Raw genomic sequence first — 23259 nt, forward strand, 5'->3', positions numbered from 1 at the left:
GTCTGGGGCGCAGGGCCAGGAGGCCCTCTCCCCTCAGTAACTGCAACGCCTGCCGCAGGCCCCCGTCCTGGCCTCTGTAACCAGTGCCGTCTGGGGTGCAGGTGGGGGGACAGCCAGGCCTGTGTGTGTGGCTGTGTGAATGTCTGCTCCTACTCCTGAAGTGTTAAGGCAAGTAAAAGCTCTCCCCTCCAGAAGTGAACCCTCTCCCCAAGAGCAGTGCCGTTGGGGGTGCAGGGGGAAGGGGGAAGGCCAGCAGCCCCCATCCTCAGCCTGAAGGTCAACACAAAAGGCCCACACAGCAGCCACCAGAAGCGTCTTCCCTTTATTTTAGTTTATTAATAGGATACAGAGTGCAGGCACTTACAGTGGTCAAACCGAGCGAGCGAGAAGGTCTGCTCACAGAGAGGCCACCTGGGCCCGACCCGTGGGGGAGGCCTGAGTGGGAGCCCAGAGGCCCCCGAAGCTTCCCCACCCACTCAGCCCTGAGCCCAGGCTGCCCCGGGGACCCAGGAGGAGGAGATGGCCCAGGGAGGAGAGAGCGAGGTTGGCCGGGCCGAGTGTTCCGGACCTGGGAAAGGCACCTCCGGCAGCCGAGGCTGGGCCGTGCAGTTAATACGGCCAAGGAAGGAATATGTACAACTTGGGCGGGCGGGTAGTGCTGGGCCCACTGGGCCTGGCTCGCCGCTGGGCGCTCCCACTGCTGAGAAGCAGACACACTCCTTGTGCCCCAGCAAGGACTGGGGGTATGGACACCCTCGGTGCCGTTCCTAGAAAGCCTGGCCTACTCAGGCTTTCCTGGCCAGAGAAGCCCCTGGGTGAGCACCGCCACCCCAGCCTGGACCCCTCATTCAAGATGGCACTCAGGACGCAGCTGCCTCCTCTGCTACCTGAGACCCCATCCCCCAAAGTGCAACACCCCGGCTCCCCTCATCCTGGGGCTCCAGGGCCCCTCCATTCAGTGCTGTGTCCAGCTGGGGATGGGGGCCAGGCCAGCCCCTGACTGGGGCCAGGGTTAGGGAAGAGTCAGGGGCTGCCTGCAGGGAGCCTGGTCCCGCGTGGGGACTGGAAGGCCAGGGGTGGCGGTGGATGGGCCCGGACCACCGAAGCTCCTGCACCGAGGGTCCTGCTCGAGGACCCCCGAGAACATGCTGCCCGCAGCCTAGTCGAGCAGGGATGGCTCGGCTGGGCGGATAATGGTAGGCCGGCTGGGCGCAGCAGGGGGTCTTCTGCTGCAAAGAGAATAGAGATAGACGGGGAAGGGGAGAGGGCAGTGAGGCCGGAAGCAGGGCAAGGAGGAGGACCCAGGCCCCACCACCGCTGCCCCAGGCTGCTGCCCGAAGCTGGCTGCTCCTCTAAAGGCTGCTCGGGTGCTGGAAAGGAGTGTGCCAAGCCTGGACATCAGTACCCCTGCCATTACTCCCTTACTCTGTGACCCTGGGCAAGTCCCCCGCCCGCCCTGGACCTCAGGTTACTCACAGGAGAAGTAGGGAGGAAAGACCCTGGCCTGCAGGGTGGGGAGAGGCAGGGCTGGGGCGGGCGCAGTGACTGACGTGCGTATCCTCAGAAAGGGGACAGGTGAAAACCGGAAGGGGCCCCGTGGGAGGGGACCCAAGCTACGTGGTGGGCCCATTTGCTCACAAAGAGGACAGGCCCGAGAGCCTGGGAGTCACCCTGACTCCACCACTCCGTGAATTTGGCCTCTCTGAGTCTCAGTTTCCCCACCAGCCCAATGGGGATGCCAGTGACTCCTCTGCTCCCTGCAGGGCACAGGCTGGTGGCTCTAGGTGGCAGGCAGCGAGGGGGTCCAGCCTTACCTGGGCACTCCAGGGGGGATGCCGGGTGGAATCCGAGCTGGCCGAGATGGGATCTGAGGCGGGGCTGAGAAGGGGTCATTGTTGGCAAACACGCTGGGGTGGGGTCCGGGCCGGGATGGGATGGGGGGCGCTGAGAAGGAGGCTGCTGCCCCCACCGGCACAGGAATCAGGGGGGGCCCCGGGGTGGGGCCCCTCACTGCTGGGGGCCGGCCTGGGGGGTGCATGCTGGACACAGGCCGGCGCTGCGGAGTGGGGCTGTGGAGGAAGGAGAGGGTGTGAGCTGAAGATGGGGGGTGGCAGCACTGGCCGCATCCGTGTGGCCGCGGAAGCCCGAGGCGGGGCGTGGGGTGCTGGCCACGGTGGCCTCCTCTGTAACATGGGCTGGCACCAGCTACCACCCAGCCAGATGCAGGTGACTGCCCGGTCCTGGGCGTGGGGCAGCGCAGATACACTGGGCCCCTCCGTCCAGCCCCAAGACCTGAGCCATGGCGCAGCACCTGTCCTCAGCTGCGAAGGGCTCCTGCTTCCCTCTGGCCTCGTTCCCGTGGGCATTCCCCTCTCACTGGCCCCATTCGGGCCTTCCCCCCCGCTCCTCTAATCCCCCCTCTATAGCCAAAGATCCTTTCAGAGCCCAGCCCTGCCCTTCAGATCAGGTCCAAATGCCTCCAGAGGCTGCAGGGCCCAAAGGCCTCTGTCCCAGGTGCCCCCCCCCCCCCCCCCCCCCGCCCAAGGCTCCCCTCTGGGGCCAAGCACTTGATGCCCCTCAGGCTGGTTGCTGTGCCCTCTCCCCGAGGAACTCCAAGGCTCCCCAAGGGCTCAGGAGGGCTGGCACCTTCTGAGATTTCCCTGACCAATCCTCTCTCCTCCCACTATCTGTCCTGTCACTGGTTAGATGTCCCTGCCCAATGCTCTGACTTGCCCATGCCAGGGCCTTATTTCCATCTCAGCTCCAGGGTGGACAGGGCGGGGGATGCTGGTTACACCCTCCACGTGTCCCTCCAGTTCCCCCCCGCCCGCCATTCTCAGCTATGCTCTATGCCCCAGGAGGCTCACCCGTATGGCCGGGGTTGCCCAGGCCCCTTGCCCTCTCTGGCTTCTGTTTGGGGCTTAACCAATGGAAGGCACCAGGAGACAGGCAGGCCTTTAACCCTCTGTCTCCAGTCCCTTCAGGCCTAGGCGAGGAGGCAGTCCCACACTGTGGCTAGCCCTGGGTGCTGAGCCATCGGTGGTCGGGGCCCCCGCACCCCGCCCACCCGTGGGTTGTGCCCTGATGGACACATGGGGGCGTGGCAGGGGGTGGAGTTGGGATCCCGCAGGCAGCAGCCTCTGCAGCCTGCAGGCGACCAGGCTTCGCAGACCTGTGGCTGCTGGTGCTCTGGAGCCAGGTGTCATCAACGGGCGGGGGCACGGGTGTGGACACTGTGCTGGTGCTGATGTCCCCGATGATGCTGAGCGCCTCCTTGAGCGCGTGGTACATGCGCAGCATGTCGTCCCGCCGCTGGGCCTGGTCAGCCGACTCCTCCATGAGGCTGCTCTGGTCCGCCGATGAGTACAGGTACGCCAGCAGCTCATGGTGGATGAAGGCCTTCGTCTGAGGACAAGGGTTGGAGAGGTCAGGGCTTCCCACCACACCAGCCAAGAGCTCAGCCAGCCTTGTGAAGGGCCAGAAGAGCACCCAGCATGCTGGGCGGGGCTTCGTCTTTCACCTGACTGCAGAACGTGGGAGATACTTACAAGGAGGTGAGCTCTCCACTCAGTTGTCTCCCGAGTCCCTCAGGGGTGCTTGCAAGTGTTCTTCCAACCCATTTCATCAGATTCTTGTGAAACTTATTCCTAAAATCTTATCTTTTTTCTTTTTTTCCTTCCACATGGCTTGTGGGATCTTGGTCCCTGGACCAGGTATTGAACCCAGGTCCTTGGCAGTGAAAATGTGGAGTCCTAACCACTAGAAGGCCAGGGAATTCCTGAATCTTATCTCTTTTATTGCTATCTTTTCTCCCATTATATCTTTTTTTTTTTGGCTGCACTGGGTCTTCGTCACTGTGTGTGGGCTTTTCCCTAGTTGTGGCGAGCAGGGGCTACGCTTTGTTGAGGTGCGTGGGCTTCTCATTGCGGTGGCTTCTCTAATGGAGCACGGGCTCTAGTAGTTGTGGCTCGCGGGCTCTAGAGATCAGGCTCAGAAGTTGTGATGCACGGGCTTAGTTGCTCCAGAGCATGTGGGATCTTCCCGGACCAAGGCTCGAACCAATGTCCCCTGCATTGGCAGGCGGATTCTTATCCACTGTGCCACCAGGGAAATCCCTCAGTTACTTTTCTTGGGGTTTCTAAGTATACATGTTCATGTTTACATACAAACAGTTTTTCCTATTCTTTTTGACGTTCACAGCTTTAAATTATTTTTCTTGGGACTTCCCTGGTGGCGCAGTGGTTAAGAATCCGCCTGCCAATGCAGGGGACATGGGTTTGATCCCTGGTCCGGGAAGATCCCACATGCCGCAGAGCAGCTGGGCTCCTGCACCACAATTACTGAGCCTGCGCTCTAGAGTCTGCGAGCCACAACTATTGAGACCGCGTGCCACAACTAACGAAGCCCGCACGCCTAGAGCCCGTGCTCTGCAACGAAGAGAAGCCACTGCAATAAGAAGCCCGTGCACTGTAACCAAGACCCAACACAGCCATAAATAAATAAATAATTTTTCTTGTCTAACTTCATTGCCTAGTCACCCTACAAGAAGATTAAATAAAAGTGGAAATAGCCAACTTGTTCTTGATTTTGGAGAGGATGCTTCCAGAGCTTCCCCATTAAGGGCAAGAGTGGTTTTGAGACTGAAATATCAATTCAATGGATGTATGAGATCTCATAAGAGAAGTCTCCTTCTACAATTGTCCTTTTAAGAATGGATGTCGGGGACTTCCCTGGTGGCGCAGTGGTTAAGAATCTGCCTGCCAATGCAGGGCACATGGGTTCAAGCCCTTGTCAGGAATATCCCACATGCTGCGGAGCAACTAAGCCTGTGTGCCACGACTACTGAGCCTGCGTTCTAGAGCCTGCGAGCCACAACTACTGAAGCCCGCGTGCCTGGAGCCTGTGCTCCGCAACAAGAGAAGCCACCGCAATGAGAAGCATGCGCACCGCAATGAAGAGCAGCCCCCACTCGCTGCAACTAGAGAAAGCCCACACACAGCAACAAAGACCCAACGCAGCCAAAAATAAATAAATAAATAAATTTTAAAAAATGGATGTTGATCGCTAATTATAAGAGAAGTGCAAATTAAGACTACAATGAAGTATACCTCACACCAGTCAGAATGGCCATCATCAAAACGTCTACAAATAATAAATGCTGGAGAGAGTGTGGAGAAAAAGAACCCTCCTACACTGTGGGTGAGAATGTAAATTGGTGCAGCCACTATGGAAAACAGTATGGAAGTTCCTTAAAAAACTAAAAATGGAATTACCATATGACCCAGCAATCCCACTCCTGGGCATATGCCCAGACAAAACTATAACTGGAAAAGATACATGCACCCCTATGTTCACAGCAGCACTATTTACAATAGCCAAGACATGGAAGGAACCCAAGTGCCCATCGAGAGATGAATGGATAAAGAAAATGTGGTACATATATACAATGGAATACTACTCAGCCATAAAGAAGAATGGATATAATATCACTTATACGTGGAATCTAAAATATGATACTGGGCTTCCCTGGTGGCGCAGTGGTTGAGAGTCCGCCTGCCGATGCAGGGGACACGGGTTCGTGCCCCAGTCCGGGAAGATCCCACATGCCGCGGGGCGGCTGGGCCCGTGAGCCATGGCCGCTGAGCCTGCGCGTCCAGAGCCTGTGCTCCGCAACGGGAGAGGCCACAACAGTGAGAGGCCCACGTACCACAAAAAAAAACAAAAAACAATAAAATATGATACAAATGAATTCATTTATAAGACAGAAACAGACTCATAGACACAGAAAACAAACTTATGGTTACCAAAGGGGGAAAGGGTGGAGGGATGGATAAATTAGGAGTTTGGGATTAGCAGACACAAACTACTATATATAAAATAAACAACAATGTTCTACTGTATACTGCAGGGAACTATATTAAATATCCTATAATAAACTATAATGGAAAAGAACATGAAAAAAATACATATATGGATGGATGAATTTTCTCGAACTTTCAACACATACAAAGATGACAGTGCTGGATAGTTTTTCATTTGCGAACCACGTAAATACACTAGCTAGTCAAACATTTAAATTCTGAAAAATGAGTAAAAGGGAAAATAAAATATAACCTAAAGATACAGTGAAAACTCCTTTGTCCACTCTGGCCTCCTTAGGCCCCCTGAGTTCTCCCTCTAGGGAGCAACTGGTCACTACGTCCTTGTACAAACTTCCAGATTTCTAGGCATATTATAGATAGACAAATAGATAATTTCCCTTCCGTTTTTACAAGGAGAACTGCTGGGTCAAAGCATACATGAATTTAAAAGTTCATAGCTGCAGCAAATCCCATCTATACGTGAACAAGGTACTAGGACACCCATGAAACTTAACACTGACCACCACTGAAGAAGAGACTGGGAAGAACGGAGTGAAAGGGAAGGGACATGGGATTTTTGCTTTAGACTCTGTCGTATTTAGAGGTTTTACAGTCACAACATAAACTGAACCTGGGTTACATAGCTTTCTGAGTGCCTAGTGCTGAGCCCAAGGCCTGAACCCTCCCAGCAGCCTGGAGCAGGAGACATCAGTACAGCTGCATTTCACCGAAGAGAAGCCTGATACCCTGAGAGGTTCAGGAGCCCCGGAGGTAGCAGGTAACACCCTGGGGTGAAGGCAGGCCGGGCTGCAGGCCACCAGGAGGTCACAGCTGGGGACAGACTCAGCCTGGGTTTGAATCCCACCCCTCACTCTTCTGAGTGACTTGGGTCAGGCTTCTTGACCTCTCTGGGCCTCTGTTTTCCTGTCTATAAAATGGGGATGATAGCAGGCCCTCTCCCAGGGTTACTGTAAGGCTGGAAAACTTTAGAGCAAATGCACAAGCGTGGTGATAGCTTCAATGACCCGATTAAACGGGGGTGTGAGCCCCGTGTGTCTGTACCTTCTCATTTCCCAAGAGAGGCTGAGGATCCTGACTGTGATGTTTAAAAGGTGGTGAGACTCACTCTCATTTTTTTTTTTTTTGTGGTATGTGGACCTCTCACTTTTGTGGCCTCTCCCGTTGCAGACCACAGGCTCTGGACGCGCAGGCTCAGCGGCCATGGCTCACGGGCCCAGCCGCTCCGCGGCATGTGAGAACTTCCCAGACCGGGGCACGAACCCGTGTCCCCTGCATCGGCAGGCGGACTCTCAACCACTGCGCCACCAGGGAAGCCCTCACTCTCATTTCTGATGTTATAGAGACTGTGATCAGCCCAAATCTGGCTGTGGCCGCCCCGTCTTGGGGGAAGGGGGACCTGGAGGGGCAGGCACTCACATTGTTGATCATGAGGTGCATGATGGTCTTTGGCATGAGGTCACGGATGGACTTGTTGATGATGGCCACATAGGAGTCCACCAGGTTGCGAATGGTCTCCACCTGCCGCTCCAGCTGCGGGTCCATGGAGAAGGTGTTCTCCTGGGCTCCGTCCTCATTTTCTGCCTGCAAGCGGGGAGGGGAGGCCATGAGGGGTGACTGCAGCCTGAGTCCAGCGTGGGGAGCACCCCTCCTCTTGGGATTGCTTGCCCTACCCCACCCGCAGCTGACCCTCTGGGGCTGGCCCCTCATGGCCGCGTTGGCACCACGTGGCCCTGCCTGCCCCTGGGCTGAGCTGCCCGGACCTGGGGGTGACCACAGTCCAAAGATGGGCTAGTGCCTCTCACCTGGGGATTGGAACATGTTAATTTGGGGGCCATGTTCACTCCGCCTCAAGGACAGGAAAAAAGGAGAGAGAACAAAGCAGACAGGATCCTGGTCCACGTGTGTCCCTGTCCTTGACTTTAGTTGGAGAACCTTCTGGGCGCCGATGACAGAACCCTCCCCAGCCCTTTCTGCTTTGTCTGCTCAAGAGGGTATGGGCTACATGCCCTCAGAGAGTGCTGGCAAACACAGCCTGAAATGACCCATCCCGTGAGATGCTGGCCGCCCTTCTCCCAGGTGGGGTCAGCTCAGCCCAAGGTGTGCCGGCCGGGCAGGGCGCTCCTCACCTGGTCCTTCTCAGGGTAGACCCCGGCTCGGAGGAATGAGGCCTTCCAGCTGTCCACGTCCTCCTGGGAGTCACAGGCCAGCTCAATCTGCCGCAGGTCCTTGTAGACGTTCCTGCGGTGAGAGGGAGGGAGGGAAAGGCGCATGCTTGACCCTGCCCGTGGGCCCGGTGGGTGCAGTGAGCTGGAGCTCAGGCCCTGGGGTTGGCCTGACTGACCAGGATTCACCCCTGACCGGGGGCACTCATGACCAGAGGCCCCAGGATGGCAGCAGCCCCTGCACCCCGTTGGGCTGATGGAGGTACCGTGAATTCGTGCCTGTAACACCCAAAACCGTGCCGAGAGCAGGGCGTGTGCTCAGCAAGAGTCTGCATCTAGCGGCATCTGCAGTGTTTTGTTTGTGGGCTCAGCTACTCCTCTCCTTCCCCTGGGAACTGCCCATCCCCTCCTTTATGCTCTCCTGGGGGAGCCAAAGGCTGCCAACGACCCCTCCAGAAGTGGGCAGTGACCCACGACACCCTCCGCCAGTTGGGGAGCTCCTGTCAAGGTGTTTTCTAGAGAAGCTACAGCCGCATCATCCAAAAGAACGTTCTGGCCTGACGCAGCAGCCACGAGCCACAGGTGGCTTCTTTCTGAGCGTCAGGAATGGGGCCAGCGTGGCCGAGAAAGCGAATGTAAATTTTTATTTTATTTCCATCAATTTACATTTAAATAGTCACATGTGGAAATCCAAAAAAGAGGGAATATATGTATACGTATAGCTGATTCACTCTGCTGTAGAGCAGAAACTAACACAACATTGTAAAACAACTAAACTCCAATAAAAATTAATAAAAATAAATAAACAGTCACATGTGGCCAGTGGCTGCTGCCTTGGACAGTAAAGGTCCAGCATGTGCCCCGATTCCTGGGAGGGAGGTGGAACTGGCCAGGGCAGGACTGAAACTCCCAGCAAAGGCTTGTGAACTGCTGGGCAAATGTGGGTCTGTGAGCGGAAGGTGCAGAGCCAAAAGGCTGGGGGAACAACGGACAGACACTAACCAGTGTTTATGGGCAGTGTTCTCCATATATAGGCCAGGATCCATGCTACACGCATGCCATCCTGTCCCACAGGGCAGGTGTGACTGAGACGGCCAAGCTGTCCCAAAGTCTTCGAGTGAGATCTGGGTCTGAGGTTAGGCACGGATGGCCTCACAACAGTGCTCAGGCCAACCAGCAGTCAGTGAGTGGCTGCCCTGAGACTTCTGGAAGGAGCTGAGAGCAGGGAAAGGGAGCATGTCTTTGTTGCTCCTCCTCCTTCCTGCTGCCTGGAACATCATCATGATGGCTGGAGTTTGAGCAGCCATCTTGGACAAAGAGGAGGAGAGCTGAGAAATAAGAAGGAGGGCCTGGGCCTGGATGCCTGTGGGGTTGTCCAACCTGCACCAGATGGTAAAGTCTGGACTTGATTTACATAAAAAACCCCAACTTCTATCTTGTTTCTGCTACTATCAATCTGGGTTTCCCGAACTCACCACTAAATGATACATTAGGTAATATCTTCACCGCCCCGCCCCCCGCCACCGCCCGCTGCACAGGGGATCACAGGGCCAGGGAGGTGGGATGGCTGTCTGGCGTTACACAGCCAGGAAGAGCTTCCCAGCAGGCCTGTCCCATCGCAGAACCCAGGGTCTCCCACACACCCTAGGGTTTCTTAGGCAGGGGAGGTGGGGGGTAGGGAGAGATGAGCCTAAAAGGGTTATAAAGGTTTTTGGAGCCAGCTGATGGTCAAAGTGGGTCTCAAGAGTTTTAGGCCAGCCCAGAGCAAAGCAGGATAGAACGATTCTTGCACAAAACAGGTGGCTCAGCTGGACCTGGTGCGTGTGGATGGGCAGTGGGGAAGGTGGTCCTGGGGCCAAGAGGGAGGATGTCACTGCCTGCTGGCCAGTCATGAAGAACCACCAGGCCCTGGCTGACAGCTGACCCCTGACTTGGGGGTTCCCTGGATGAGGGTGTGAGTCTGGGCAGGGGCCCTCCTGGGTCCATGCTCAGCCCTTCCGCCTGCTCTCAGACCTCCTGCCAACTGGGTCTCTTCCTGAGCTGAGAGAAGTATCTTTGCTTTTGCTAAAGTCTCCCACCAACGCCCCTTGGCGTGGGTTTACTGAGAGCCTCCTGGGCCCTTCTCTTCTCTGTTATACTGGCCCAGGGAATCTCATCCCATTAGACTTGAAACACCTCCACACAACGACAACTCCCCAAATTCACGTTCCTGCCCGGAGCGCACTCCTGAACACCAGTCTCTCATACTTACCCAGCTGGCTCCCCTGTGCCCCACGTGGTGTCTCACAAGCCCCTCTCCCTCAGCATCACCCCAACCCAGACTCCGACTGGCCCCGAGCCTACTCTGCCTCTGCCTTCCCCATGTCAGCCAATGGCAGCTCAGTCCCTCAGCAACACCTTTCTTGCTCTCATACCCACACCCGCCAGGAGTTCAGTCGCTCTACTGGAATCCACCCCTTCCTCCTCTATGTCCTCAGCCCCACTTGGGTCCAGCCCCACCATCTCCCACCTGGGCCAGTGCAAGCGTCTCCTCCCTCGTCTCCCACGCTCGCCTCCTCAGCCTGTTCCCCTCGTGGCCACCAGGGGGCGCCGGTGAGCACCAGAGCCAGGTCCCATCCCTCCTCTGCTCAGAACCCTCCACGGCTCTTGCATTGTTTCAGCCTCCCCACCCCGCTGACCACCCCACAGAAGCACTTTTCTGTTTCTTGACTGACACCCTTTCTGGAATGTGAGACCCCAGGGTAGGGACTGTTCACAGCAAGTGCTCGGTGGACACTGAAGAATGATTGAACGAGGGCCATTGGTCTCCCTGGGACCTTGGGGGATGGGGGTCGGGGTCGGGGGCACTCACCTCTGCTCCGTGTTGAAGATGGCGAAGACGTGCTTGTTGGACATGAAGCCCTTCTCCACGTCGCGGATTTTGAGGTTGTCCAGAGGCAGCATGTACTTCTTCTCTTTCTCCTGAGGGTGAAAGGGGAGGGGTCACCCTGGGCTGTTTAACTGAGGCCCTGAGGCTGCCCTGGGCTGGACTCTACCAGGAGGACCACCGCCAACACCTGACGCCTCCCATGCTGCTTTTCCTCGGGTGAGCTAGTCTGGCACCGCCCTCCCCCTCGCTTACCTGCCCCAGCCACGCTAGCCTCTGTGACTCTGAACATCCCAAGCGGGCTCCTACCCCAGGGCCTTTGCACCTAGCATGCCCCACCCCCACCCCCGCCAACACCGGCCTGGTGCCCTCCTTGCCTCTTTTGTACAGAGGGACCCTCCAGGAGAGGCCTGCCCTGACCCCACCCCAAACTCTCCCCCTACTTTTCCCCTTGGCGCTTCCCCTCATGTAACACAACACACCACGTATCTTTTTTTTTTTTTTTTTTTGGCTGTGCTGCGCGGCTTACGGGGTCTTAGTTCCCTGACCAGGGATCAAACCCACGTCCTCGGCAGTGAGAGCACGGAGTCCCAACCACTGGACCAGAGAAGTCTCCCCCGCCACCCCGCATTTCTTGCTTATTGACCTAGGGTCACCTAGACCGACTCATTGGGTCCTCGGGGGGTGGAGACTCCTGTCTGTTTGGTTTACTGCTGACACACAGTGGATGCTCAAAACTGGCCAACTCTGACTCTACCCAGATTCCAACCACTGAGTGAATGAAACCATTAACATGACTACTTCTTCACGACGAGCCTGCAAGTGAGTTACCAATATGATCCCATTTTCGAGAGAAAGAGACAGACAGAGGCACAGAGGGGCAGGCAGTGGGGGCGGGGGAGGGAGCTGGAAAGCGAGGCCCCCGTGAGCTGATGGCCGGGGTGGCCCTGTTCAGAAAGTGCCAACCGAGTGCTGGGCATGGCAGTCCTGACGGCTGCTGGGGAAAGCAGCTCAGAGAGGACGCGTCCCTTGGTCAAGGGCACGGGCCTGGTGAGTCTCCGAGCTGGGAGTCCCACTCCGCAGCCCACCTCCTGTTAGCTAAGCACCTACGATACGCCTAGGCCCGTGCAGATGCATTGCTATTAACCTTTACTGGGGGCGGGGGGAGGAGGTGGCAGTGCATTCACTGGGTTTTCTACACCAGGAAACCAAAGCACAGCATCAGGGTACCCCCCCGCCCCTCCCCGACTCCCACTCGACCCACAGCAGCTCTCAAGGGCTGATGGGAAATGCTGCTTATCCAGCAGCTCGTGGATCCCTCTCACGCATCCCTGCCAGGGAAGCATCGCGCTCAGAGAGGGAAGTGGGCCGCCCTGGGCCACGCAGCGGGTGGACTGGGCCGCGGTGGGACTTCAGAAGCCAGGTTCTCCCCACGGCCCTCCTGGTCTTTGACCTCCTGGGCATCTCTGGAGAAGAGAGACCTGCCCCCCTCACACAGCAGCTCACTTCCTTTCACCCATCCTACCCCTGACCTCCGGAAGGCCTCAGAACAAAACCCAACGTGGCGGTTCCTCCCCAAATCAACAGCAGCCACAGTGGTGGCGGGGAAGGGGCCCAGGGGCCCTCCCAGAGGGTGGAGGGCCACTTGGAGTTTCAGGACTACTCAACGGGAGGCAGGAGCGAGTGGCAGGCTCGGTGCGTGGGCTCAGTCCTGACTGAGGCGAGAAGCTCAGCTGGGCCTGGCCCCTCCCCAGCCATGTGCCCTTGGGCAAGTCACTGCCCCTGTCTGCCTCAGTTTCCTCAGCTGTCAAAGATGGGTAGGAGTCTCGTCCTCCTGGTGCAAGGTGAGGACGGACACTGTGAAAGTCCCCAGCACATGCCCACCCCAGAGCTGGTGCTTGCGAGGCGCCAGGGGTTTTCTTTTGTCTGTCTGTCTGTCACTCTTATGCTCCAGGGTCAGTCAGTCCACCGGGTTCTGGGCAAGGAGAGGAGCCAAGGAGGTGGGAACCCCATTCATGCTGGAAGCCAGGGCAGGGGAGGAGGGTACAGGCAGGCCAGGGAATGCGGAGCCCGGGGCCCTCCAACCTCTCCGGGAAGAATTTGGGCGGGGGGCTTTAGAAAGGGCCAGGGCAGGAGTTCCCGGCCCGGAAGTTTGTGAAGAGCCTCTGCTGCTCCCACCCTATCATGTCATGAGGCAGGAAGCTTCCAGTTGGCCGGCTAAGGCCAAGTAACTGAGTCACAGTCCTTTTGGGCCCCGAGTGAGACACCACATCTGGAAGTGTTTATAGCGTGATTCCGCCCAGAGCACAGAGGCTGCCTTCCTGATGCTGCCCGCACGCACGCATACACACTCTCTCTCTACACACACACACACACACACACAAACACACACCACACACACACACGCACGACACAAACAGGCACCACACAGACACGGAGGCGTGCATGTACCCCGCCCCCACCCCCAAAGAGACCTTCTCCTGCACACAGAGGCCACGGACCCAAACCCTCCCTCCCAACCCCCCCGCCCTCCCCCCCGCCCCCCCACCCCGCCTCCTTAGGATTTCCTGAAAACCCACAACTTTCTCCAGATGCGCGCTGGCCCCGGCCGTGCCACGTCAGAAGAGACGAAGCAGATCGTCGCGGGCGGACCAGTGGCTTCCTCGCCTGCTCGGAGGTGCTGGGGCGCTGTGGCCCTGCTGCTGCCCAGGGGGCCCGCAGGACGGACAGCCGGCCCCGCCAACCCAGTGTTCAGACTACCTGTTCAGGGGGCTCTGAATGTGTACAGTAGTCTGCACATTGGTTAGGCTGGGCTCGGGCGAGCGGCGCGTCAGGATGGGCCCCCCACCCAAACTTGCTGCCACCCACGCAGCGAGGCAGACCAGGAGGTGAGTGCCACTGCCCACCGCCCTCCTCCCCACAGGCTGGAGGCCTGGACAGAAGATTCTGGAATAAAGAAGAAGGGCTTGGGCGGGGGCGGGCGCCGGGGAGGAAAAGAGGCGCCGGGCAGAGGCAAAGAGAGCCCCGACACCGGCTGAGGGGTCGGGGGCTCTGGTGGAATCAGTCTCCTATTCCTACCCTCCAGTAACCACCTCCTCTTGTTTATTTTTTTTAATAAAGAAATATGGTGTCTTGCCTCTCTCTGAGGCTTCTCTACGATGGTGGCCTGACCCCGGGGGTGGCCACCCTGTTGTGTGATTTTCAGGGCCCTTGCTGGGATCCTAACTTGGCGGGGAGGGGGGAGGGCGGGGGACGGACAGACAGACAGACAGGATTTCACGACTGCCCCTCCCCAATCTCAGGCAGCTCTGTGTCTGGGGTGTACACAGGGCCCCATTCACAGGTCTGCTGGTTCTCATTACCGCCGGCGGCGCTCGACCCTCCTCCCAGCACTGCCCCTGCCTCTGCTCTGGGGCCCCGAGGGAGGGTCTGGGGCTCCTGCTTTCAACCCCTAGATGAAGAAGAAACGAAGGGCCCCTCCTTAAGTCAAAAACTGAGCTCCCGATGATGCCATACAGCGAATCGCCAGGCTAGGGTTTGGGCCCAGAAGCCCCCTCTCCAACCGCCCGAGGCCCGGCATTCCTGCCCCGGAGACCCCCAAAGCCCAAAGGTGCGAACCAGCTCTCAGCTTATCTGACAGCTGATGCAGCACAGAGCAGACTGAGCTTCAGACTGCGGGGGAGGAAAGAGCGGGAGAAAAAGTGCAAGCGTCATCCCCACCCACACTGCACCCCGGCCATTTTGAGGAGCGGATCTGGCCACGCAGGTTCCTTGAGAAATGCCCAGTCCCACCCACCCTCCCTCTGCATCTCGACCCAGGAAGGCGCCAGGGTCCTGGACAACCCCAGTTTAGAAGCAGCCACCCAGACAAGGTCCCTTGGGGGACTTGGGGCTCCCAAGCCTTCACGACATTCCAGCGGTGAGCTCTGGCCTCACGGGGAGTGGGATGATGACATTCTACTCTTAAACACCCGCCACTTGTGGGAACCGCTTCCTGCCTGGGCAGTGGGGAGTGGTCCAGGTGTGGGGCTGAGGTGCCTCGGGTCAGGGAGCCTGTGTTCTGTACCCACCGCATGGGGACACTTCCCCACGCCGTGACATGGGGGCAAGTCACTGCTCAGAACCTCAGTTTCCTTCCCTGACAAAAGGAATGTGAGTATCTACTGAGGAGGAGGAAGAAGACAATGCTCTCCGTGTGGGACCACGGCAGGCTCTCCCAGCCAGTGAGGCTGGCACAGGGCAGGGGCTTCATAAACAAGACAGGGCTACCCAGGGGCGCCAACAGAGTTCTACCTGTCTTGTCTCTGAGCCTGGGTGGAAATACACATGGTTGGGCACAGGCCTGCCTGTCCCGGGATGGGGTCAGCTGCCGGTGAAGCCCCAGGTGTGGGGGTCACCCCAAAACCCCAAGCGGGGAGAGCCAGGTAGGGCAGCTCCAGGGGTGACCAGAGAAGCCCAGCCTCTCCTCTGGGGGCACCTGGGCCGGGCTGGAGGCTGTGCCATCCCATGTGGGCAAAGCACAGAGCGGAAGCAAAGATCCCGGAGCATGTGTGCAGAGGGATGCGGGTGCCTTCCTTGTCAGGCACCTCCTTCCCTCCTGTGGCCACGTGGTGATGGACATGGGGCAGCCATCCTGGACCACGAGGAGGAGCTATGTGTTACGATGGCCATGGGGGAGGCGGAGCCAGGGCCCTGGCCAGCCTCACGGCACAGGGATGCCAAGCTCGCCGGGCGGGCAAGAAACAGACCACCTCTGTAAGTGCCTTCATTTGGGACCTCTGTCACAGACGCAAATCGAGAGCCACCTAACACCACCTTGACGACAGGGAGCGCCTGTGTTATCTCTCACAGGGCAGCCCAGAGAAACACACTGGCCCTCGCTGGTGGCCCCTGGAAGCCTGTGTCAGAGTGGCAACAGGCAGTCACACCAGAGGAGTGGCTTCACTCCCAGGCCACTAAGCCACAGTACTGTCGTTCTGTTAAGAGAACTAAGCCACGAAATGGGCCACTCAGGACGGGAGGATGGGCCGAGGCGGAGGAGGGACCTGCATGGCAACACCCGGTGGGGCTGCCCGCTGGGCCAGGGAACAGGGGTGCACTCACTCACAGCCCCGTCCACAGGCTCATGGAGACCATGGCACGAGGCAACGTGCAAAACCACGCCCTGTGCTTATTATTCCTGGTGCTGTTCCCAGAGGCCTCCCTCATCCCTCTGAGGAGGCCAAGCACATGTGGAATGATCTCAAGACAGACACCGTGACGGAGCACCTCAAAGATGCAAGGGCCGTTCTACCTCACTTCACGGATGGGGAAACTGAGGCCCAGAGAGGCTAAGGGCCTGGCTGAGTCTGGGTTAGCTGTAGGAAATGGAACCCCAGCAGCCTCGGCGTGAACCTGAGTCCCCGACCCCAGGCCGTGCCCCCTCTGAAAGCCCCCACCTTGCCATGATTTTGAAGGGTGGGATCAGTTTGGAGCCTCCCCCGTGCCCCTTTCCTCCTCAGGGAGCCCAGCCCCCACGAGGCACAACCGCACGGGGGGCCGTGAGGGGCTCGGATATGATGCACAGTGCCTTTGGACACCCTGCGGCCCTGGCTGATACCATCCTAATGGTAAGCTTCGGGGTATGGTGGCGCTCAGGGAGCCTTTCCCGAACGAGCAGTAAGTTGAGGGAGCGCCACCCAGAGGAGGGAGGTGTGGAGAGCACGACCCACCATTGCCCAACCGTCCCACCCCTGCCAGCCACTCACCTCCTCATCCTTGTACCAGGACAGTGACTCGGCCGTCAGCACAAACCAGTACTCCTTGGAGCCGCCCTTCATCAGGCTGATGTTGTTGATGGTCAGCCAGCCCCTGCGGATCACCTGGGGGGGGAGGGCGGGGCTCAGCAGGGGACAGCGGCCACCACCCAGCCCGGCCTGCCCCAGCGCGGTGGCCAGCACCCTCGCCCCTAGCAAGGCGGGAAAACGGGGACCATGGCAGAGACACCTCCAGCCCAAAGCCAGGCACCCCGATTCCAGGCCACCTTGCCCCAAGCACTTCCCAACGGAGACCAACGTGGGGCCCTCGGGTGGGCAGACGTGGACTCACTCACAGTCCCCAGGGTGATTGGGAACTGGGTCCCTGGGGAGCCCCTCTGAGCTTGGTGTTAGGTTGAATTAGCACAGGTGGCAAAAGGTACTCCCAGCTGGAAGGGGCCCAGAGGAGGGCATCCCAGGCTTGTGGGGGGGGGGCATGTCACGTTGGATGTGACTGAAGGAATCACACTTGTCTTGGTGAGACGCGGTACCAGCGACACCCTTGGGCCCTGCCCCTCGTGCCCTGTGGAAGGCGGCTGTGGATGTAGAGCTGGAGGAGTCGCCCAGGCAACGGGCAGAGGCTTGATTCTGCTGCCCGGCTCACCCAGGCAGGCACTCGGTGGGCACAGGGACCTGCTCTGACCAGGAGTCGAGGCCAGCCCCCGCCCCAGGGCTCCCCTCCCCACAGGCTCTTTTCAGAATACGAGGATGAAGAGACTCCTCCACCCAGAGGGCTGGGGACAAAAGTTTGAGCCCAGGGGACCCGCCAAGGATCATGCCCCACTCTGGCTTTTTCTCTGACTGGCACATCCGGGTTCTGGGCTGTGAGACCCCCCTATGTGGGGCTCGTCTGGCCACTGCTGTCATCTGAGCAGGAGACGGAACCCAGGCCTGCGTGGGGGACTCACCTGACAGCTAAACGCAGGTAGCCTGGGGGAGGCCACACTCCCATGTTCCCCGGGCCATGGAGGCGCTTGTGGGATGGAGCCTCCCACCACTCTGGACTGGGGATCCCGGGGTGGCGGGAAGCACGAGTCTGCGCAGGCAGGGACACCCGGGGCCAAGGCAGCGACAAACTGGGCTAAGCTGCAGGAGGTGGGCTGCCAGTGGCCATGGACAGCGGGGAAGGGCTGGCGCTGTACCCCCAGGGTGGGGTAGGGCTTTGGGGCTGCCTCTGGGGCCCACATGCCTCCCTAGTGGATGCGGCTCAAGAGGGCCTTCATCCTGTCTACTCTGTCCTGCCCCCGGGCACACCAAATCTTCACAGGGCCACCACCCGCCTGTGGCTGGAAATGAGCTCTTAAGTCTCAGAGACCAGGAAGGCAGAGACGGCCACAGAGCGGCCAGGGACCTCTGCACCACATAGAAGTCCCTGCCCAGGCTGTGCCACCGTTGAAATACCACCTGGCAGCCCGTGCTAAGGCTTCTCCCTCCCTGAGATGACGAGACAGCACCTGGGAGTCTTGTGGCCGTCAGGCAGCAGGCAGAGACTGTCAGCCCCAACGAGGTCATGGTCTCAGTCCTGGCAGCAGGGTGACCGACCTGCCCTGGCTTGTCCAGGAGGTCCCTAGGCTTAGTCCTCAAAGTCCTGGGAATGCCCTCAGTCCCGGGCAAAGTGGGACGGGTGGTCAGGCCGGGGGCGGAAGGAGCCCCTGCATCTCCAGAGCTGCGTGGGTGCCTGTCCCCGCCTGTTCCTCGCTCCCCCAGGGGCAGGGTAGGGCCTGCCTTGTCTTAGTCCAGGTCTAAAGTGGGTGCTTCTAAACTTCAGTCATTGATCGACAGCCAGGGGCAGGGGGGAGGCTGTGTGTGTTGGGTGCTCCCCAGAGAAGAAGTCCTCACATGGCAAGGCCTCCACGCTTCCAGGCCCAGCCTCGTTCCCAAGGGGGCAGATGTGCCCCCCACCGCCACCCCTTGGTGGCCGAGCTGGCTCGCCTGCCTCCACCCTGGGTCAGGTAGAGGTCAAAGCTAGCAGATGGGGCCCTTGTCATGCTCCAGGGCATGCGGCCCTGCTGGAAATGGCACCTCTGAGCCTTGGGGCAGGAGGTTGCTAGCTAGGCCTGGAGAAGCACTGCCCCCCTCAGGTCCCTCTGCCCTTGAGCCACCCAGAGAGCTGCCTGTATGGGAGCCCAAGGGGATTCAGAGACAAAATCCCGCCCTGGGGAGGGGCAAGCTGCCGGTGGCAGACACAGGCGCTGAGTCTAGAGGAAAAGGAGTGGTCGGGCCTTCTCATCCAAAAGCCAGATTTGTGCCCAAGGGACTGGGCTTAGAAAAGGCGGGCGGGGGCGGCGGGAATAGGGTCAGCTGGGGAGATAGAAGAGGCAGGCGGAGTTCCCGTGCTCCGGGGGGCAGGCATGCTGGGGGAGGGAGGAAGGGCTGCCAGGAGAAGTGACGCAGCTGGGGCCCACCTCCTCCTCCCTGGGTGAGTCGCCTGGGCAGGGATGGAAACCATGGCTGGAAGACCCAGGAGCCACAGCCACGCACACGGCAGGGCTGGGCTTCGTGGCTAGGGGTGTGGAATCTGGCAGGAAAAGAATGACTAAACTTCTCAGGGTGTGGGTGTGGGGAGAAACATGCCTCTGGGCTGTTTGGAGGAAAGAAACCATTCAAAGGGGATTGGGGTGACACATGGGAAAGTGGGAACCATGGGCCCAAGGACGATCCATTCCTCCCGCAACCGCCCCCAACCATGGCAAGCTTTGGCCTCTTCTGCATCTTCCAGGTCCTGTTAGGGGTTCAGCTCAGCTACTGGAAAGATCCCGGGGTCACCAGAAGATCCCTGCCAGAGGGCAGCAGTAGTGCCCGCCCAGTGTGGGGGGAGAGAACCCGGGAGAAGGAGGCCTCGGTTAGGGCTGGTGGCGCAGGCCATGGTCTCCAAGGTGGAGAGCTGGGGCGGAAGCCAGCTGCCCAAAGGCAATCACCTTGAAAAGAGCTCAACTCTCAGAAGTGGGCATTGCCTGCTCCCTGCCGGGCTGGGCTGGGCCACACACAGAGAGGAGGTGTTACCTAAAACAGGGATGGCAAATACCATTCGCCAATCAATGGGTAGCACTGTGGTGAGAATTCTGGGCACTGTGGGAAAGGACACTAGGATCAATTAGTGATGTTTGCCATTGGCAAAGGGACAGGGGCAAGTGCAACAGAACAGCCTAATCAATCATCGTATCTGCTATGGAGGCAGGAGGATAGTGGCAGCATCCAGGAGAGAGTCTCCTGATCAATGTCTGTCACGGGTACAGGAGGGGTATCACGTGCAAAGCTATCACATGGGGGAAAAAATTCCTTGACCAGTTAGTCACATCGGCCACGGAATGGGGAGTAGTGACATGCTTAGGAAACAAAAATGCCAGGATCAATTAGTGATGTCTGCCAGGGGCACAGGACAGGAGAGAGGTACAAGGAAAAGAGTGCTGGATCAATTAAGAATGTCTGCCTTGAGTGCAGGAGGGGAAAATTTCTGCATGGTGTTGTCTGGAAACAGAGTGGTGGCAGTGGCAAGAATAAGCTCTTGCAGGGCTTGAGCAAAATCATCCCCGGCCAGGGAGGTGAAGGGAGAAAGGCCTGGGGTGTTAGCTAAGTATTTGCCATCCCTGACCTACAGGAAACTAGGAAACCGTGTCAGGAATGGGCTGGAGGGGTGGGCGCCAGATGGGGGCAGTGGTCAGGTTAGTGTCTGTGTGAGTCAGCTTAGCCCAGGGCAACACGAAGCCTGGCAGGCGGCAGCCACGGCAGAGGTTTTTAAAGGTTAGCTGGATTTTTAGTTGTTCTGTTATTTATTTATTTATTTTTGGCGGGGGCGGGGGGAGGGGATATTATGGGGTGGCATGGTCTCCACCACTACCAAGTTCTCTAATGTTTGCTACCACACTAAGTGAGTACTTACCAAGATCTCCCCCTTTGAAAATGCAAAGTTAGGGTTGTGGGGAAATCAAAGAAGAGCAGGCGGAGGAAAAGAGACGTAAGGGACATGAGGGGATGGAGAAAAAGCAGGAAAGGCACAAAAATGAGGAGAGAGAAGAGCAGGGGGAGAAAACAGCAAAAGAAAAAAAAATTACATGCTATTAATTATATTCATGGTGTTAATATTTAATTCATTATCATCTCCCGAAATGAAAAAGCAACAATATATGTATTACCTATGGCAAGCGCAAAAAAAAATCATGCAGTGGTTACACCCTTCTTTTCCAGAGGGCTCTGTCATCGTGCAAGATAAAGAGCAGAGCCCCCATCCCCACCCCCGCCCGATGTGGAGAAGGCAGGGGACACCGGCAGAAATTTTTGCAAAGATGATGTGTTTTCTTAAGCAGGAAAAAAAAAAAAAAGGGCACCTAATACTGGCCTATATAAAGCTGTTCTTACTTCACAAGGCCTCTGGCTGGGGCATGACATCAAGGTGGAGAACCCCCCATACAGCTCTGGGTTTCCCCAGGTATGGGGATCAAAGCACCCCCAGGCTCCCCAGACCTGCCTGTCACAACCAGCCTCCCCCCAGGCTCCGAGTCTCCAGGGCTGGGCCCGGGAACCCAATGTGGCTGCAGACACCAGAGGGACTGGGCTGCCCCCCTCCTTAGTGTCAAGTTCTAGCCGTGGCCTTGGATGTCAGACAGGGCCTTCTGCAAATCTGCCCCCTAGGCCCTGCCAGAGCTGCCGCTCAAAGACCGGTTTCCCAAAATATTAAAACCTAAGTGGATTTGAGAGGCTGGAGGGGTGGGGGTGGGGGTTTCTGGCGGGACATGCTATGAGCCAGGTGCCATCGCTGGGCTTGGTGGTCCCTTAGTGCCCTCCCACCCCCGAGGGTGGAGCTGCGGGCCGCGGAGGGTGCAGGGGTGGGCAGTTACCTGGTTGGGGATGGCTCTCTTCTTGTTCAGCTGGGTGCTCCTCTGCTGGGCGCTGAAACCAAAGCACAGAGAGAGCTCATGCGGCAGGAAGCCCATGAGGGACGAGGAGCAAGAGGCCCTCGTGGCCCAGGTGGGGTTCTCTCCTGAGTGGGGGCCAAGGGCAGAGGCAGAGAGAAGGCCCCCGTGTACGAAGGGCTGCCCAAGGGAAAGAGAGCGGGCTCATGGAACGAGCGAGATACCAAATTAAACCCTGACTTCTCATCCCTGATCTCGGCCACTCCTGAGAGTGCCAGCTATTTCTAGGAGTCACTGGGTCCTGGTACTTCCAAGAGGGGGCATGGGAAGCTGGATTCCCAAGTGGCTGGGAGGTAGCCATGCTGGCTTCAGAGTAACCTTCAGTGTTTGGGGGCTCAAACTTGAGGCTTCTTCCCGCTTTCTCCTCCCATCCTGGCCCGGGCACGAGGCCCAGAGCGGCTCTGACCACAGGGCCATCCAGACTGGGAGATGAGGCTATGGGACAGCTGCTCGCCATGAAAACGCTACTCATCTTGGATGGCTCCTGACCCAAGTCAGAGGACAGTCAAGGTCAATGTGTTTCTGCAAGGTCCCTTATTTACCTATAGTCCCAGATCTCTTTACTTCTTCATCTATGTTGTTTCCTGGCTAGTTCACAACAGACAGACGAAGTCTCCTTTATTTTGTACGTGGGCACCTACTCAGCTCCCTTGTTTGTCCTAATATATTTTCTACTCGGACCATCATTATCACCACCGGCAACCAACTGTTAACTCCTGTTACTTAGGGGTCATATTGTCTTTTCTTATCATATTGTTTTAGCTGGAACTTTTGAAACAACATGAAAAGGCAAAACATCTTGTTTAATCCCTTTACTGAATGCCTCTGGAATTTTACCTTAAAGTTCAAGCTGGTTGTTGGATAAGGTGGTAGTGTGTGTGTGTGTGTGTGTGTGTGTGTGTGTGTGTGTGTGTGTGTGTGTGTGTGTGTGTGTGTGTGTGTGTGTGTGTGTGTGTATGTTAAGGAAGTAGGCTTCGGTTCCTAGATCAGTAAACGGTGGAACATTAAGAATGGAAATGAGGGACTTCCCTGCCGGTCCAGTGGTTAAGATTCCGCGCATCCACTGCAGGGGGCATGGGTTCAATCTCTGGTCAGGGAACTAAGATTCCCACATGCCGTGTGGCTCAGAAAAAAAAGAAAAGAATGGAAGTGGAATTTATCCACTGATTTCCCTAAGATCAATATATTCACTACAAGGACTTTTTCTCTGGGCCTTGTTTTTAGTGTTTTGAGGGCAGTGAGAAAACACCCCAGAACTTCTATGCACAGCAAGGAGGTGGATCAATAGTGTCTGAAGGACACAGAGCTAAGCCACTCACAGTGATGTCTGGGTGCTGGTGAGGTCCCAGATGCTCTACCTCCTAAGGGCTTCCTGGGTCTCACACATGACTCGCAGCCCCTCTTTCCCTTGCCTCCTTTGTGTGTGTGAGTGTGTGTGTGTGTGTGTGTGTGTGTGTGTGTGTGTGTGGTGTACGCATGTGTATGTGTGTCTGTGTGTGGTGTGCGCATGTGTGTGTATGTCTGTGTCTGTGTGTGTGGTGTGTCTGTGTCTATGTGTGTGGTGTGTGTGGTGTGTGTATGTGTGTCTGTGTGTGTGGTGTGTGTGTGTGGTGTGTGTATGTGGTGTGTGTGTGTGGTGTACGC

At 57.7% G+C, this 23259-nt stretch overlaps 1 protein-coding gene across 11 annotated transcripts in view; it reads right to left on the bottom strand.

Moving 5' to 3' along the window:
- Window positions 1-23259, bottom strand: part of DNM2 (dynamin 2) — a 92756-nt gene that overhangs the window by 537 nt on the left and 68960 nt on the right. For 3 of the 11 annotated variants that reach the window (XM_067733723.1, XM_067733729.1, XM_067733728.1), the window contains 9 exons: window positions 21541-21592; window positions 20586-20597; window positions 16658-16771; window positions 10896-11005; window positions 8009-8120; window positions 7299-7463; window positions 3173-3405; window positions 1815-2069; window positions 304-1226 (listed from right to left, as the gene is read on the bottom strand). In XM_067733723.1, coding sequence (XP_067589824.1) covers window positions 1160-1226; window positions 1815-2069; window positions 3173-3405; window positions 7299-7463; window positions 8009-8120; window positions 10896-11005; window positions 16658-16771; window positions 20586-20597; window positions 21541-21592 — 1120 coding nt within the window. In that variant the 3' untranslated portion in view covers window positions 304-1159. Of the gene's footprint in view, window positions 1-303; window positions 1230-1814; window positions 2070-3172; window positions 3406-7298; window positions 7464-8008; window positions 8121-10895; window positions 11006-16657; window positions 16772-20585; window positions 20598-21540; window positions 21593-23259 lie in introns of those variants that run through there. The other 8 variants (XM_067733722.1, XM_067733726.1, XM_067733725.1 and 5 more) reach the window with 4 other exon arrangements.

The sequence above is a fragment of the Pseudorca crassidens genome, chromosome 3 (genome assembly GCF_039906515.1).
Source record: "Pseudorca crassidens isolate mPseCra1 chromosome 3, mPseCra1.hap1, whole genome shotgun sequence".
NCBI classification, from domain to species: domain Eukaryota; kingdom Metazoa; phylum Chordata; class Mammalia; order Artiodactyla; family Delphinidae; genus Pseudorca; species Pseudorca crassidens.